General features: G+C 47.7%; 1 protein-coding gene across 1 annotated transcript in view; it reads right to left on the reverse strand.

The window, feature by feature from the left end:
• Window positions 1-16290, reverse strand: part of ITIH5 (inter-alpha-trypsin inhibitor heavy chain family, member 5) — a 55319-nt gene that overhangs the window by 13805 nt on the left and 25224 nt on the right. Inside the window, exons 4-5 of the mRNA XM_011951619.1 lie at window positions 8540-8708; window positions 2315-2624 (exon numbers count right to left, since the gene is read on the reverse strand). Of these exons, the coding sequence (XP_011807009.1) occupies window positions 2315-2624; window positions 8540-8708 (479 nt within the window). The remainder of the gene's footprint in view (window positions 1-2314; window positions 2625-8539; window positions 8709-16290) is intronic.

A 16290-nucleotide genomic window follows, 5' to 3' on the forward strand; every position in this document is an offset into this window, starting at 1 on the left:
TACTCTTCCTGTGATACAGTTTCGAGATTCCCTCGCTATTCTTTGTAAATTTCCTTTATGCACACTTACATTTCTCAAAGGACCTCTTAAAAAACCTTTTTCTTAGAACCAAATACAAATTCCAGATGTGCTTTAAGCAGTACATTCTACTTGAGAAATCTGATTTGTGTGAGTTTGTGCATATAACATTTGCTTGCATTTGCTTTTCTTGTAGTTAAGTTACATGACTGCTTCTTGTTAAGTACCGAGACAATTAAAATTCCCTTTCAAAAGATCTAGAAAGTATAGACTGCAGAATTAGACTTCCATCTCTGTCGCTTCCTTGCTGTGTGTCTTGGGACATGTGACTTAACCTCTATGAACTTCAGTTTCCTTATCGATAAAATCAGGATGTTAACAGTACTTCTTTGGTCACCTGCTAGCTGTCCCCGAAAGTCCATTTTCCCCTTCTTTCATGAGAATTCAGCTCTGGCCACGGAGCTACAAACCACATTTCCCAGCCTCCATCGAGGCCACAAATGGCCACATGATTATGTCCTCCCAATGGAATATGGGTAGGCGTGAGATGTGCAACTTCTCAATATTTGCTTAAAATTCATGCTGGCTTTCTTTTCTCTCTCCCTTTTTGTGGCTAGAAAACTAGAGTGATAGTGACGAAATTTCAATCCTATAGCATTAAGGACAACACCTGAGGGAAGCAGAGCAATAAAACAGAAGGAGCTTAGGTCCCTGAATGACTTTCTGGAGCAGCATCTAGCCTGTTACCATTACCGGAGAGGGAAGTAAATGGCTATGTTATTTCAGCCTTTGCCTTTCATCATCTCTGTACTGCAGCATAGCCTTTACCCTAAAACACCTATCTCCTAGGATTTCTGTGAGCATCATCCGGGATAATGCACATAGAAATTCCTGGTGTATCGTAAGTTCTCATAAATGCCGGGTACTGATCACAGTTTCAGTGGGATGGCAGTGCAGCTGACTTGTTGCAGCATCATTGCTTTTGCTTCTGAATGCCTTATTGAATCTCAATTCTATTATCCAGTGCATCAGATTCTCCCCTTTGACTCTAGCTTTGAATAATTTTTAAAATGTGGGAAGCAAATCTGTGTTTTCATTTACATCTTTCATTAAGCATGGGAGGAAATGGTGGCAAATCCCAACCAAGGACTTGTCTTTACTGCACACCTTAGGGGTCTCCACTTCCATTTATCATTAATAAACGTCCTTTGATTATGGCTATTAAACACCCGTAAATCTACCCAAACCTCCCCTTTGCTTTTTAGTAGATACCACATATGCCACGATGCAGATTCAAGGGCCTCACACTGAACTGGGAATTGGCACTTCACTCAGTCAACAGCAACGTGGCAGACTGTGTGTGGCAACATAATATCCGAGGGAAGCTATTTCTGTTTTAAAAGATCTAAGTTTTCCCCAACCTCTCATTTAAAAGATCTCATTTACTCTCCACCTCAAAATAATCTGATTATTTACCAGTTTTATCTGGTGGTTTTGCTTCTAAATAAAAGTATCTTTTAACTAGTACTCAAAATGGAGATAACAGTACTCTACTACTCACAGAGTAGAATAAAAGTACACTGACTAAAAAGTGCTTTGAAATATCAGGATGTCAATGATCCACAAGAGCTCATTAAATACTTAATATGGGATGGTCACTGTGCCAATGCTTTACATGGTGTTTTTATATAGCGATTTTCTCATTAAATTCTGCAACCAATCATAATCCTCATTTTACAGATGAGAAAACGGAGGTACAGGCTGTCTTAAAATCTTGCTTAGGGCTGGGTGCAGTGGCTCACGCCCGTAATCCCAGCACTTTGGGAGGCCGAGGCAGGCAGATCACCTGAGGTCAGGAGTTTGAGACCAGCCTGACCAACAGGGAGAAAGAAACCTCATCTCTACTAAAAATACAAAATTAGCCGGGCATGGTGGCACATGCCTGTAATCCCAGCTACTCAGGAGGCTGAGGCAGGAGAATCGCTTGAACCCGGGAGGTGGAGGTTGCAGTGAGCTGAGATCACACCATTGCACTCCAGTCTGGGCAACAAGAGTGAAACTCCATCACAAGAAAAAAAAAAAATCTTGCCTAAAGTCACAAAGGAGGATCCGAATTTGAACTCTGATCTGCCGGGCTTCAAAACACATTGTGATACCTCCCATTGCAATGAGCTGTGATCGTTGTCAGTGGATGCAAGTCTGGGGTGCAGCAACACAGTCCTCTCTTAAGTTCCCACTGCAGCCACCCCTCAGCCCCTCGACCAGCCTCGCATGCCTACGAAGACAGACCACAGACCCGATGAGCTGCGAGCCCGCATCCTCCTCCTCGTGCACACGCCGTGTGAGGCCGCAGTTCTCCAGCGACAGTTTCTCCAGCAGCCTGAAGTCCACATCGTTGCCGATGCCAATGGTGAAGATGCAGACTTGGCCTCGGGCGGCCTCTCGGGTGTTGTTGAGGATCTTAAGGGTGTGTGTCTCCCCGACTGTGGGCTTCCCATCCGTCAGGAAAATGATGAGGGACACGCTCCGGTCTCCAATGTCATTGTGGGCCACGTACTTGTTAAGGAGCCTGATGGCCCTCTGCAGGGCCCCGTTGATGTCTGTGCCTGCAGGACACCAACACGGGACAGCTCAAGCCTCTGCACTCACCTCCCCACCCTGAATGCACTTTCTTTTTTTTTTTTTTTTGAGACACAGTCTAGCTCTTTCACCCAGGCTGGAGTGCAATGGCACGATCTCCACTCACTGCAACCTCCACCTCCCAGGTTCAAGCAATTCTCCCACCTCAGCCTCCTGAGCCACCACATCTGGCTAATTTTTGTAGTTTTAGTAGAGACGGGATTGACCATGTTGGCCAGGCTGGTCTCAAACTCCTGACCTCAAGTAATCTGCCCACCTTGGCCTCCCAAAGGGCTGGGATTACAGGCATGAGCCACCGCGCCCAGCCTGAATGCACTTTCATAGCTGTAGTTCACGCTCAACCACCCAAGTGCTCACAGGAGTAAGATGTCAGGGGGCCATCCAGAAACTTGCTAAATGCAAACTGTTTACTAGATGCATGTAAGTGACCGGGGATTATCCCGCTGTAACAAACCTTCCCCAGAAGGCGTGTGGCGACACCTTCGTTTAGCAGTCTCCACTACCTGAGCTTCAGTGACTTCTGTGCCCTTTTCTGAGAATGCTTTTGAAAAGAACAGGAAGGTGCTGAGCACAGAGGACAGCAGGAATGTGCAGGGAGAAACAGCTGCAGAGGGGAGGAGGGGCACGGAATGAAGAGGAGGGTAGCTGCTGACATCTCAGATGCCTTCCAGCGTTGTCCAGGGCTGGGTGGAGCTGATGAGAGAACGAATTTATTGCCTTCATTGTCCCTCCTTTCCTGGCTTCCTGTCCCTTCAGATCACCTCAGCTTGTCAGAACTCCACAGAGGAAGGGGGCATGAAATATTTCTCCTCCTGGCCACCCTTTTTCCTTCAGAGGCCCTTGTCAGCAACAGCTCTGATTAAAGTTGGGGGCCGGCCAGGCACGGTGACTCATGCCTGTAATCCCAGAACTTTGGGAGGCCAAGGTGGGCAGATCACCTGAGGTCAGGAGTTCGAGACCAGCCTGGCCAACATGGGAAAAAACCTGTCTCTACCAAAAATACAAAAATTAGCCGGGCGTGATGGTGCGTGCCTGTAATCCCAGCTACTCGGGTGGCTAAAGTCAGAAAATCACTTGAACCCAGAAGGCAGAACTTGCAGCGAGACAAGATTGTGCCATTGTACTCCAGCCTGGGCAACAAAGTGAGATGCTGTCTCAACAGAAAAAATAAAAATAAAATAAATTTATAAATAAAATAAAGTTGGGAACGACAGGGAAGAAAAACTTTATCAGGAATATGTGGCTTAGAAAACCTATCCAAAATAGAAAACAAATCTCAACTCTGAGAATCGATGGAAGAATAAACACCAATGACATTAGCAGGTATCTGTGGACAGCAGGAGGTTTTTCTCTCTTTTTTTTCTTTGGATGATTTTCTTTACTCCTCAAATGTTTTCGAATAGATACTTCCATAGAAAAAATGGGGTGAGAACATGAGCAGGCTTCTAGAGTTCTCAGTGTTCTGTTTCTTGATCTGGGTCCGGGTTCTGTTCAGTTTATGAAAACATAGCAAGCTGTACACTTACTACATGTGTATTTCTCTGCATGTATGTTACACTACAGGTTACTGCTTCCTTAAAAAAGAATGTTCCCATGTTTTCTTTTCCTTCTTTTTTTATTTCGAGACAGGGTCTCAATATGTTGCCTAGGCTGGTCTGAAACTCCTGGGCTCAAGCAATTCTCCCACCTCAACCTCCCGAAGTGCTGGGACTATAGGCGTGAGCCACCATGCCCGGCCACCCATGTTTTTTTTTTTTGTTTTTTTTTTTAAGACATAGTCTTGCTCTCTTGCCTGAGCTGGAGTGCAGTGGCGTGATCTTGGCTCACTGCAACTTCTGCCTCCCCGGTTAAAGCAAGCAATTCTCCTGCCTCAGCCTCCTGAGTAGCTGGGATTACAGGCACATGCCACCATGCCCAGCTAATTTTTGTATTTTTTTAGTACAGACGGGGTTTCACCATGTTGGCCAGGCTGGTCTTGATCTGACTTTGTGATCTGCCCACCTTGGCCTCCAAAGTGCTGGGATTACCAGCGTGGGCCACCGCACCTGGCCCCCTGTATTCTTAAATTTACTACTTTATGATTAAATTTAAGTTTGGGAGCAAAATAAATAAATAAATAAAGTTGGGGCCTGTGTCTTTGATAGGAGCTGAACAAGTATTTGTTTGGTGGATGGAGAGACAGGTGGTTGGGTGGTTGAGGCTGAAATCCCAGCTACAGTGAGGTTTCCGGGTTAGCTAAGAATTCCACTGAACTAAGCTACCAGCATCCCACTGTCACCAAGTAAAGCAGAGACTTTACTGTAGTGTGAACACCTATTTCCTTTGTTTTTTTTTTTTTTTAAATGGCTTAAGATAAAATCTATAGACCAAAAGATCACCCATTCTAAGTGTCCAATTCATGATTTGTAGTAAACTTAAGAGTTTGATGACCATCACCACCATCCATTATCCATCATCCTGACTGGAGGCACTTTTCTCTACCTGCAAATTTTACCACATTTGCAGTACATATATACCATGGGCACTATTCAGCCATAAAAAAGAATGAGATCCTGTCATTTGCAACAAGATGGATGGAACTGGAGGTCATTATATTAAGTGAATTAAGGCAGGCACAGAAAGACCAACTTCCCATGTTCTTGCTTATTTGTGGGAACTAAAAATTAAAACAACTGAACTCACGGAGATAAAAGGAGAAGGATGGTTCCCAGAGGCTGGGAAGGGTAGTAGAGGGTGGGGCAGAAGGATAGTTAATGGGTACAAAAAGTAGTTAGAAATAATGAAGAAGATCTAGCATTTGATAGTGCAACAGGGTGATTATATTCAATAATAATTTCAAGATACATTTAAAAATAACTAAGAGTATAATTGGATTGTTTGTAACACAAAGGACAAATGCTTAAGGTGGTGGATATTTCATTTATCTGATGTAATTATCACACAATGTATGCCTGTATCAAAATACTTCACATACCCCATAAATACATATACCTACTCCAGACCCACAAACATTGAAATTTAAAATTAAAATGTACCACAACTGAGAGAACCGGATCATCTCCCCCAGGGCTTTACATCCTCCAGATTTTCTAGCTAAAGAAGTAGATAAGGCTATGCCCACGACCAAATGTCCGTAGTTCTTGCTAAGATGCAGAGTCCAAATGGAAGGAAAGTTATTTAACATTTTATTGGAATCACTAATTTGCCTTTCTTTTGTTTGTTTGCTTTTGAAATGGAATCCCACTCTGTCACCCGGGCTGGAGTGCAGCGGCGTGATCTCGGCTCACTGCAACCTCTGCCTCCCAGATTCATGCAATTCTCCTGCCTCAGCCTTCCCAGTAGCTGGGACTATGGGCGCAAGCCACCACGCCCAGCTAGTTTTTTGTATTTTAGTAGAGATGGGGTTTCACCGTGTTGCCCAGGCTGGTCTCAAGCTCCCCTCAGGCAATCCGCCCGTCTTGGCCTCCCAAAGTGCTAGGATTACAGGCATGAGCCACTGTGCCTGGCCTATTTTGCCTTTCTTAGGGCCCTGTCTCATTTCTTAGTGCCCCTGGATGTGTGAGCGAGGATGAACTGGCATTTGTTTTTTTTTCTTGTCTGTATTCAGCAATGGTGCCAAATCTCTCACTCCACTTTAAAGCCAAGGAGAGGCCAGGCAGAGGGATGGATTAGCTTTCCCGATGGCACACAGCCACCAGAGGCCGTGCAGGGACTGGCATCAAGCCCATGTTAAGGGGGGCATCTCCTGCCCACTGAAAACAGAGAGGAGCTGTCATCAAAGGACTCACAAGCACCAGTGAGAGGGGTTACCCGAAAATAATGGCCACATCTGATGCTTAAAGAGGACTTTCTATGTGTCAGGACCATTCTAACCACTTGAAATGCTTTAGCTCACTCCATCCTGATAACGACTCCATTGTTATCTTCATTCTACAGATGAGGAAACTGAAGCACAGAGAAGGTGGAGCTGGATTCAAACCCAGGCAGCCTGGCTTCCAAATCCATGCTCTCAATCCTGACGCTACACATCTTAGAGAGAAGCAGGCTGATTTGCTGTTCACCTGCAGAGCCCAGGGCAAGGCGGTGTCAAGAAAAATAAAGGAAACCCATGGGGTTTCTAAGGCTTGGAGTCCAAAAGACCCTAACGTACATCAGCCATTTTCTTTTTTTTTTTTTCTCTTTTTTTTTTGAGACAGAGCCTTGCTGTCGCCCAGGCTGGAGTGCACTGACGTTATCTTGGCTCACTGCAACCTCTGCCTCCCAGATTCAAGCAATTCTCCTGCCTTAGTCTCCCAAGTAGCTGGGATTACAGGCACTTGCCACTACGCCCGGCTAACGTTTTGTATTTTTAGTAGAGATGGGGTTTCACCATGTTGGCCAGGCTGGTCTTGAACCCCGGACCTCAGGTGATCCACCTGCCTTGGCCTCCCAAAGTGCTGGGATTGCAAGCGTGAGCCACCCCACCTGGCCCAGCTATTTTCTAAAGCTGTTTATTATTCCATGGACCCCACTCCACCAGCACACACACATCATTCTTCTAAGCAGGACCCTTAAAATAAATCCAATCTACAAATATCCATTGAGCATGCCCTCTATGTCAGGAACCGTGCATGGAGGTGGGAGCTATGTTAACATGAAGAGAAATCTCTTCCTTCAAGAATTTTACGGTATTGTGGATTTGGATTTCTTGCCATAGATTATCACTATCATATTAAATCTAATCTTCTATTTCTCTCATCAAACACCAAAACAGTTCCGAGATTATACTGTTTTGGAGGCTAGTAGGAAATCCCAGTGTAAATGAAAGTACCAGCCCAGCAAGATCAAGTTCCAAATTAAGTTCATTTGGGAAATGAGGGCTTTGTCTTGGATTGGGAAACCATGAATATATGAAAGATGGAAAATTCCAGATGGGAAAAGACTGAACAGAGTGTTTTACAGGTTTCCAGATAACTGAAGTGGAATTAACCAGGAGGTGCTGTCTCTGTACAGAGCCTGTAAGGCAGGGGGCAGGGAGTAGGTCCAGTTGTTCTAAATGCTCCAATACTGAGCACCTCCTCCGTGTCCACTGCACTGTTGATACAGAGAACGGCAAGAGCACGGCACAGGTCCTGAGTTGGGAGCACTTAACATCTAGGACAGCTGGGTAACACACTGCTCTGATTCTCCACTCTTCTCAGAATTCTTTATGATCTTTCCTCTCTTAACATTCTGCATCCTTACCTGGGCACCACCCAAGACAAGCGTACAGTGGCTAAGAGCCCACATCCTCCCCATCACATTTTACCTCTGCAACCCTCCCAGGCCACCCGATACAGGTTTCACTCACTCTGCTGCAGGTCTACCAACAGGGCTCCTGGTTTTGCAAAGCAGTTCCACCTGCCCTTGCCCCTGCCCCCGCCCCTCCTTGTTTTGCAAAACAGTTCCACCTGCCCCTGCCCCGCCCCTCGTTTTGCAAAACAGTTCCACCTGCCCCTGCCCCGCCTTGTTTTGCAAAGCAGTTCCATCTGTCCCTGTGCGTGAACCACTGGCTGGTCCATGTGGCTTTAATTCTCCACCCCCAAAAACAGTATTGTTTTTGTATCAGCAAGACTTTTTGTAACAGGATCCATGAGATGAACCAGGAAAGCCTCCAAACACCTATCAGGTTATTTTCCCCCAGAACTTCACCAGCCTCACTTGGAGACTGGGAAAGGAGAGTACGGATTTGGTATTCGGAGCAACCTAGGCTGCTGAGAAAGCTCTCACCCGCAGTCTCCTTTCCTGCCATCAACCCCAGCTTTCAAATCTTTGTCTCTCAGCAGAAAAAAAAAAAAAAAAAAAAAAAAACCACGTATTATGTCAAAGCCAAGCCGATGTGAAAAGAAGGTGTCATCTTTACCTCCAGTGGGTGACATATGGTGAATGTACACTTTGCCATCCCTGATGCTGTCTGGAGTGACTGATATCAAGTGGTCCTTCCATACTTTGATCCGGTTGGAAAATCCAATGATACTGAAACGGTCCTGGGGTCGGAGGTCATGGAGAATCGTGAAGAGGGCATCCTTGGTCTGGGCAAACACAAAAGCAAAACCAGTCACAGCCACTCACGTGAGTCCACTTATCCCCTGTTCGGGAAACCGTCACCCCCGGGAACAATGTCAAGGTTCAAATTCAGTGTCAACTATGTAAAGGGCACTTGGCTGAATGTCAAGGACTTGGTTACCTGACTGGAAAGAACGGTAAAAAGATGTTATGGTTGTAGACATGAGTGAATCACTATGAAAGCTGCATCCCGCCACGGTGCTTTGGGCCCCCGCATCTCCACCACTGCTGTTCTCTTGATCCTGAATGTTGTTCCCCACCGCCCTACCTCCATCTTTCACTTGACAAGCCCCTCCTCATGCTTAAGAGCCAGGCAAGTGTGCAAATTCTCTGTTCGAAATACTTCTAACTTCTCTGAAGAGAGCTGATCATTTTCTCCCTTAGGCTGGCAAAGCCCTCAATGCACTCCTATGAGAAAGCACGCATCACACCATGATGATGATTGTTCATCTCCTTCCCTTACTCGGTTGTGAGTTCTCTGCAGGTGGGTCTCCTTCAGCTTCCTATCACCTAGGGACAAGGAGGACGTGCTAGCCAAAGGTGAGGCAGGTGAATGAATGAACGTCTAATGAATTATAAAATTAAAGGCCCAAATGATAAATACCATAGGAATTGAAAAGATTATTACAGTGGACTGGAGTGACATGAGGCTTTACAGAGAAAGAGGAATTTGAGGATGAGGTTTAAAGAATACCTTGAAAGAACTGGAAGGACCTTCTTCTTACTATTTTAGACAGACTCTCGCTCTGTCACCCAGGCTGGGGTGCAGTGGCGCAATCTCAGCTCACTGCAACCTCTGCCTCCCAGGTTCAAGCGATTCTCCTGCCTCAGCTTCCTGAGTAGCTGGGATCACAGGTGCAAGCCACCACATCCGGCTAATTTCTGTACTTTAGTAGAGACGGGGTTTCACCATGTTGCCCAGGGTGGCCTCGAACTCCTGAGCTCAGGCAATCCACTTGCCTCAGCCTCCCAAAGTACTGGGATTACAGGTGTGAGCCACTGTACCCAGCTTGGAAGGGCATTCTGAAGAGAAGGAAGGAGGTTTGAGCAAAGCCGGGAAGTAATACCGGTGAGATCGCGGATGCTAAGTGATAACAGGTATGCACTAAAGTCAGCTGTGACGCATGGAAAGAAAGAAGCCACGAGACCTGAAACCAGAAATACTCTAGGGGGTTAGAAAAGGTTTCTAGAGTCATCCGCAGACACTGTGAGCAAACACTGGCTTCCCAAGTAGCACTGTTGTTAGACACTTAAAAAGGCTCAGCAATAGGCGGTCAGGGACTTTCACTGCATAACGACCATGAAAGAACATCTGGCACCTTTACGAAGGTGAAGAGCACAGGCCTTCAGGGCCAGCTGTCACCCTTGAGGCTGGGTTCCCCCCCAACTCTCTGTGAGGCCCTGAGCAGTAAGCTCCCTTACTTACTCGCTCTCTGATATCACTGCGCCCAAGTTACCCCATCCATAAAATCAGGACAGTAATAGTACCTGCCTCATCGGGTTGTCATGAGGATTAAATAAAGATCGAGATGAAAAAGGCTCCGAGCAGGGCCAGGCATACAGAGTTCTAGATGGGTTTGCTGTTACTTGCTGGTGGCTGAACTTGCTGGTGGAAAGCCCCAGCAGAGCTTAAGAGAAAACAGTGAAGTCGGGAATGGTGAGTTCCAGAAGGACACGTGCTGAGGAGTTCCAGAACACTCTCAAAACAAGCTGTGGCTCTCTTCCCCGGTTCATGACTCATGCCTTTCCTCCTTCCCCAGGTTCAGACGGATGGCCCCGTCGGCCTCTCTGGCTAGGTGAAATAACCACTGCTTTTGTATCCTTTCCTCTGGAATTTTCCCTCTTCCTCACTCCTCAGCCTCCTTTCAATCTTGGATCCAACTGCTCATCCCATATCAAACTGTCCAACTTGAATTTTATAGGAACCTCAAATTCTGCTTCAGAAAACTATTCTCAATGCATCTATTTTTAAATCTGCACATTAGGCCAGGTGTGGCTCACGCCTCTAATCCCAACACTTTGGGAGGCTGAGGCAGGTGGATCACTTGAGGTCAGGAGATAAGAGATCAGCCTGGCCAACATGGCAAAACCTCGTCTCTACTAATAATACAAAAATTAGCCAGGCATGGTGGTGCATACCTGTAATCCCAGCACTTTGGGAGGCTGAGGCAGGTGAATCACCTGAGGTCAAGAGTTTGAGACCAGCCTGGCCAACATGGTGAAATGCCGTCTCTACTAATAATACAAAAAGTAGCTGGACGTGGTGGCAGGCACCTGTAATCCCAGCTACTCAGGAGGCTGAGGCAGGAGAATCACTTGAACCTGGGAGGCAGAGATTGCAGTGAGCCGAGATCGTGCCACTGCACTGCAGCCTGGGTGACAGAGTGAAACTGTGTCTCAAAAAGAATAAATAAAACACATCTGCACATTATCTCTTTTTCTGTAGGGCTAGTGAACTAAGAGTTTCTAGGCTGAGCAAATGTTCGCCTAACTCGCTCCCCGTGGGTTTTTGCTAAAGTAATGTTCCTCCACTTCCCAGCACTTCTTCATTCCCAGGTTGAGAAAGCAATGGAGTCGATGGTATCATTAGAAGGATGATGATGACGATGCTGACGATGTTAACAGCTTGCATTTCCTGGGAGCTTTCCACTCCCCAGGCATACGCTGAGTGGACAGGCTCTTCCTATGTTGAGGTGATCAATTCTAATTCTTACAAGCCACCTGAGAGAAAGTAACTATTAGTATTCCCATTTAACAGATGGGGCAACTGAGGCATGGAGGGGCTGAGCATCATGCCCCATGGGAGCCTGGATTAAAATGCAGGGAGTCTGACTTCAGGGGCAGCACACAGCAGCAAACAGCAGCAGAATCTGCAGCCCCAGGACGACTGGAGCCGAGATTATGCGGAGCTGTCACCCTTTTAACATGCAGCAAATCTGGTGATCTCTTCCAAGTCCCTGCATGTGGATGGGCTGTGTTTATTTCTTTGTTTCTTTTGCTTCATTTCTGGCATCAATTAATGTATCCATCTCCTGTAACATCCTTGCAGAAGGCACTCAGGTGCCAGGCACAGTGGCTCACACCTGTAATCCCAGCACTCTGGGAGGCTGAGGCCAGCAAATCACTTGAGGTCAGAAGTTCAACACCAGCCTGGCCCATGTGGTAAAACCTTGTCTCTAGTAAAAAAAAAAAATACAAAAATTAGCTGGACATGGTGTCACACGCCTGTAATCCAGCTAGTTGGGAGGCTGAGGCAGGAGAATCGCTTGAACCCAGGAGATGGAAGTTGCAGTGAGCTGGGATCATGCCACTGCACTCCAGCCTGGGCAACAGAGCGAGACTCTATCTCAAAACAGAAAAAAAAAAAAAAAAAAAGGAAGGCACTGCAGGATTTTTGTACCTGCCCGGGGACAAGAACAATGAACGTATTTCATTAAATCTACCTTCTCATCCTACTGAAGAATGCAACAGGTTCTTCTGGGAGAAAAGAATAGCAATGGAATGCTCCTTTTCATTCCCGGGGCTCAGAGACCTCCACTATTCTCTGTTCTCTCCTCTGCTATTCCCTCCTCCTACCCCCCCACACCCCACTTGTTCAGAGGGGCTCTCCGCAGCAGTTTCCTGTCCTCTCCCATGCTTGGCTCCCATCCTCAGGAAATATGTCAAAGTATCCCATGCAAATAAACAGAACCCACACCCAAGACGTGCCAGCACTCTCCAGAAGACATTGTCAAGTCTATGCTGTTCCCTTCTTGAAACTCCTCCTGCTCTGGCTTCCCCGGCCCCTCCCCTGGGCTTTGCTGGTGTCTCCCTCTCTGCTGGCCCTTCAGGGTGAGTCACACAGTCCTTTTCTCAGCTGAGGTTCTCAGCTCCACTCTCACACCAGACACTGCTCCAGGTGACATCATCCGTCCCCCATAGTGCCAACTACCATCGTCATCTGTGAACTTCCAGGCTCATCTCTGGAGCTGGCCTCTGTTGTTCCATCCAGACCCACCTGCCAACCGTTTCTCCCTGCGTGTCCCACGGGTAGCTCAGAATCGACTCGGTGGAGAATGGAACCTTCATCTTTTTAAATCTCCCTCTCCTTTGCTGCTCTCTGTCCTGGGGACAGAGGACACTGGAACCTTCACCTGTGGTCCAGGGCAGAAGCCTGGACGTCATGTTGAATCTGCAACCCTCACATCCTTCGCCACCACCCTGGAATTCCAAGTCCTCTCCCTAAATATCCCTGTGACCATAAACTGATATTCCTTTTCTTCCTTTGTATTTTTTCTTAATACAAAAATATTAGTCATTTTTTGAAAGATAAGAAAAACATATACAACTGACATCATCACGCCTATCTAGAGACAACCACTACTAAAATGCTGGCGTGCCACATACCACTTCAGAAACATCCCCGGGTATGAGCGTGTGCACGTGTGATTTTAAAGGAAGTGGGATCATACAATACATATACCGTGCTGTAAAGTTTCTCCTTACTGTAACATATCACATACGGTTTTCATATCAACAGAGAAACACTTGCCACATCATTTTAACAGCAACCCAACATCCTCCTGCACGCATCCACCATGTTTTCATATTTTGGAATATTTGAGCAGCGCTGCTGGGAAGCTCATTATCCCTAAGTCTTTGTGCCCATGACTCTCCCCTTAGGATAAATTCCCATATGTGGAAGTGGAGCGACAACGGGCTTGCGCTTTAGGAAGGACCTAGCGTGGCCCTGCATTACTGCAGCGTAGATTTTCAACCCTCTTCTCTTCAAAGCCTTCCATGGCCCCTCACTGCCCTCAGCATAAAGCCTCATGTTTTGTTTTGTTTTGTTTTGTTTTATTTTTATTTTTATTTTTATTGAGACGGAGTCTTGCTCTGTCACCAGGCTGGAGTGCGGTGGCACGGGATCCACTCACTGCAACCTCCACCTCCCGGATTCAAGCGATTCCCCTGCCTCAGCCTCCCGAGTAGCTGTGATTACAGGCTCACACCACCACGCTCAGCTAATTTTTTGTATGGGGTTTCACCATGTTGGCCAGGATGGTCTCAGTCTCCTGACCTCGTGATCCACCCGTCTCAGCCTCCCAAAATGCTGGGATTACAGGCGTGAGCCACTGCACCTGGCCTAATGTCTCTTTTTGGTTACAAAATCCTCATTAAAATAAATGATCCCAGTTCAAATCCCTGTCTTTATTTCCTGCTCGTCTGCCCCGGCTACCGACTCTAAGGTCTGATTCGCCCACACCCAGCTTCCCTAAACCCACCCTGCTTTCTCGTGACCTCCTGCGGTGGCACCAGGGGCTGCCCTCCTTCCCCACCTTCCCTACATGTTGAGCTATGGCCACCCTTCAGAACTCACTTGATATGTCCCCTCCTTGGTGAGGCCATTCCTAACTCAACGGTGAAGACAGGTGACAGCTCCATCCCTGACGCTGCACTGGCTGGCACGTACCCCAGCTACGGGAGTCCACGCTGTGCTGCCATGACTCCTGCAAGCTCCTTCCCTCCCCAGGACCCTTGCACCTGCTGTTTCCTTTCCTTGGAGCTCCCTTCCTCTTCCTCTCAGTCTTTGCTGCTGCAGGTCCCTTCTTGTCCTGCAATCCTGGGTTTACACATGATCTTCCAAGAGAGCCCTTACCTGCCTCCCAGCCCTGCCCACCATTCCCCCAAAGCACGGACCCCTGCTGTCTCCTTTCACGTTGATAGACAGAATGTCCTTCTCTCTCTGTGCATTAACTGGTCTGTCCATCTCCAGTCTATGCTTCTGTGTGCAGGAGCTTTTCTCTGTTTTATTTATTTATTTATTATTTTATTAATTTATTTATTTTTGAGACAGAATCTTGCTTTATTGCCAGGCTGCAGTGGTGCGATCTCGGCTCACTGCAACTTCCGTCTCCTGGGTTCAAGTAATTCTCCTGCCTCAGCCTCCTGAGTAGCTGGGACTACAGACACACACCACCATGCCCAGCTAATTTTTGTATTTTTAGTAGAGATGGGGTTTCACTATGTTGGCCAGGATGGTCTCTATCTCTCGACCTGGTGATCCACCCAACTCAGCCTCCCAAAGTGTTGGGATTACAGGCGTGAGCCACCACGCCCAGCTACTTTTCCTGGTTTATTATTGTATATTTATCATTCTATATTTAATACCCAGCACTGCCTGGTGCATCGGAGATGCTTGACAAATGTGTCCTGAATAAGTAAGCAGTGAATAAATAATCTACCTGTGACACTGGACAGGGAGTTCCTCAAAACAGCTATCCCCTTGCCCTGCACCACCCTCCCAACGTGGTGGCACTTTGTACATTGTAGGCTTTTAGTAAATATCCGTTGTATTATCAAACAAATAAGACAGAGACAGAGAAGAACAGAGATAGAGGAGACAGAGACAGACAGAAGACTCAGAGAGGGACAGAGAGAAAGAGACAGAAAGAGTGAGGGAAAGAGGAAAATAGAGGGGAGGACAAGGACAGACAGAGAGGTCCTGTTGGTGAATGCAAGGGACATGAGACACAACCCAGCCCTTGAGAACCTCAGACAGACACTACTGAGAAAGAGGATGTGCAGGACGCTCCGAGCTGCCTGATGGACAAGCTGCAGTGATGATCAATAACTCAGAGAACTGCACTCCAGGCAGGGGCGGCCTCAGCCAAGGCACTGGGCCCCCTTCTCACCCTGGTTCATCCCTGCCCCTCCTCTCACTTAGAGCCAGCACAGCCCATGTGAGCATCAGATGGACCCTGCGCACTCACAGTCCAGGTAGTCCCCACCCAGGAAGGACTGAAAGTGCCGGCTGGGATGGGAGGGACAGCAGCATGCAGTGGCAGTGGTAGGGCAGTGCTGGGCCCGGTTCTCAGGCCCTCCTGAGAGTCTCCACGCTGCACACTGCTGGGCCCAACATGGTCAGGCTGCATCGGGGGCCTGCCAGGAAGGCCACCCGTGGCGGAGCTGCTGCTTTAGCTGCTGACATCCTCAGGGATCCTTCACAGTGTGCCAAGAACCTCCAGAGGGACCCACCTCACTCTTAAGCTGGCATTTTTTTTTTTCCCACATGATGGATATTCTGCTTTAGGAAGAGTTATTCAACCTCTCTACTCTCCTTCCCTGAGCTCAGCAGCTACAGGCTCCTTATGACCTTGTAAGGCCTCAGCTACAACTTGTCCTTGTGTGCACCAGGGAAGGCAGCCCAGGCACCTCCCGGTGGCTCCATTCCCACTCAGAGGAGGGCCGTGTGGATGGACTCCTGTGCTCATTCCAGGGGGGCCAGGCATACAGGGGCAAACAGCCTCCATTAACTTTTGAAGACTGCAGGCATTAACTCCTGCAGACTGCAGCCTCCCAGCCCTACCCACCCCTGCGGACTCCAGCCACCCAGCCCCACTCATCCGTGCAGACTCCAGTCACCCAGGCCCACTCATCCGTGCAGACTGCAGTCACCCAACCCCACTCACCCCTGCAGACTGCAGCCACCCAGCCCTACCCACCCCTGCAGACTCCAGTCACCCAGTTCTACCCACCCCTGTGGACTCCAGCCACCCAGCCCCACCC

The sequence above is a fragment of the Colobus angolensis genome, unplaced genomic scaffold (assembly GCF_000951035.1).
Source record: "Colobus angolensis palliatus isolate OR3802 unplaced genomic scaffold, Cang.pa_1.0 Scaffold321, whole genome shotgun sequence".
Taxonomy (NCBI): domain Eukaryota; kingdom Metazoa; phylum Chordata; class Mammalia; order Primates; family Cercopithecidae; genus Colobus; species Colobus angolensis.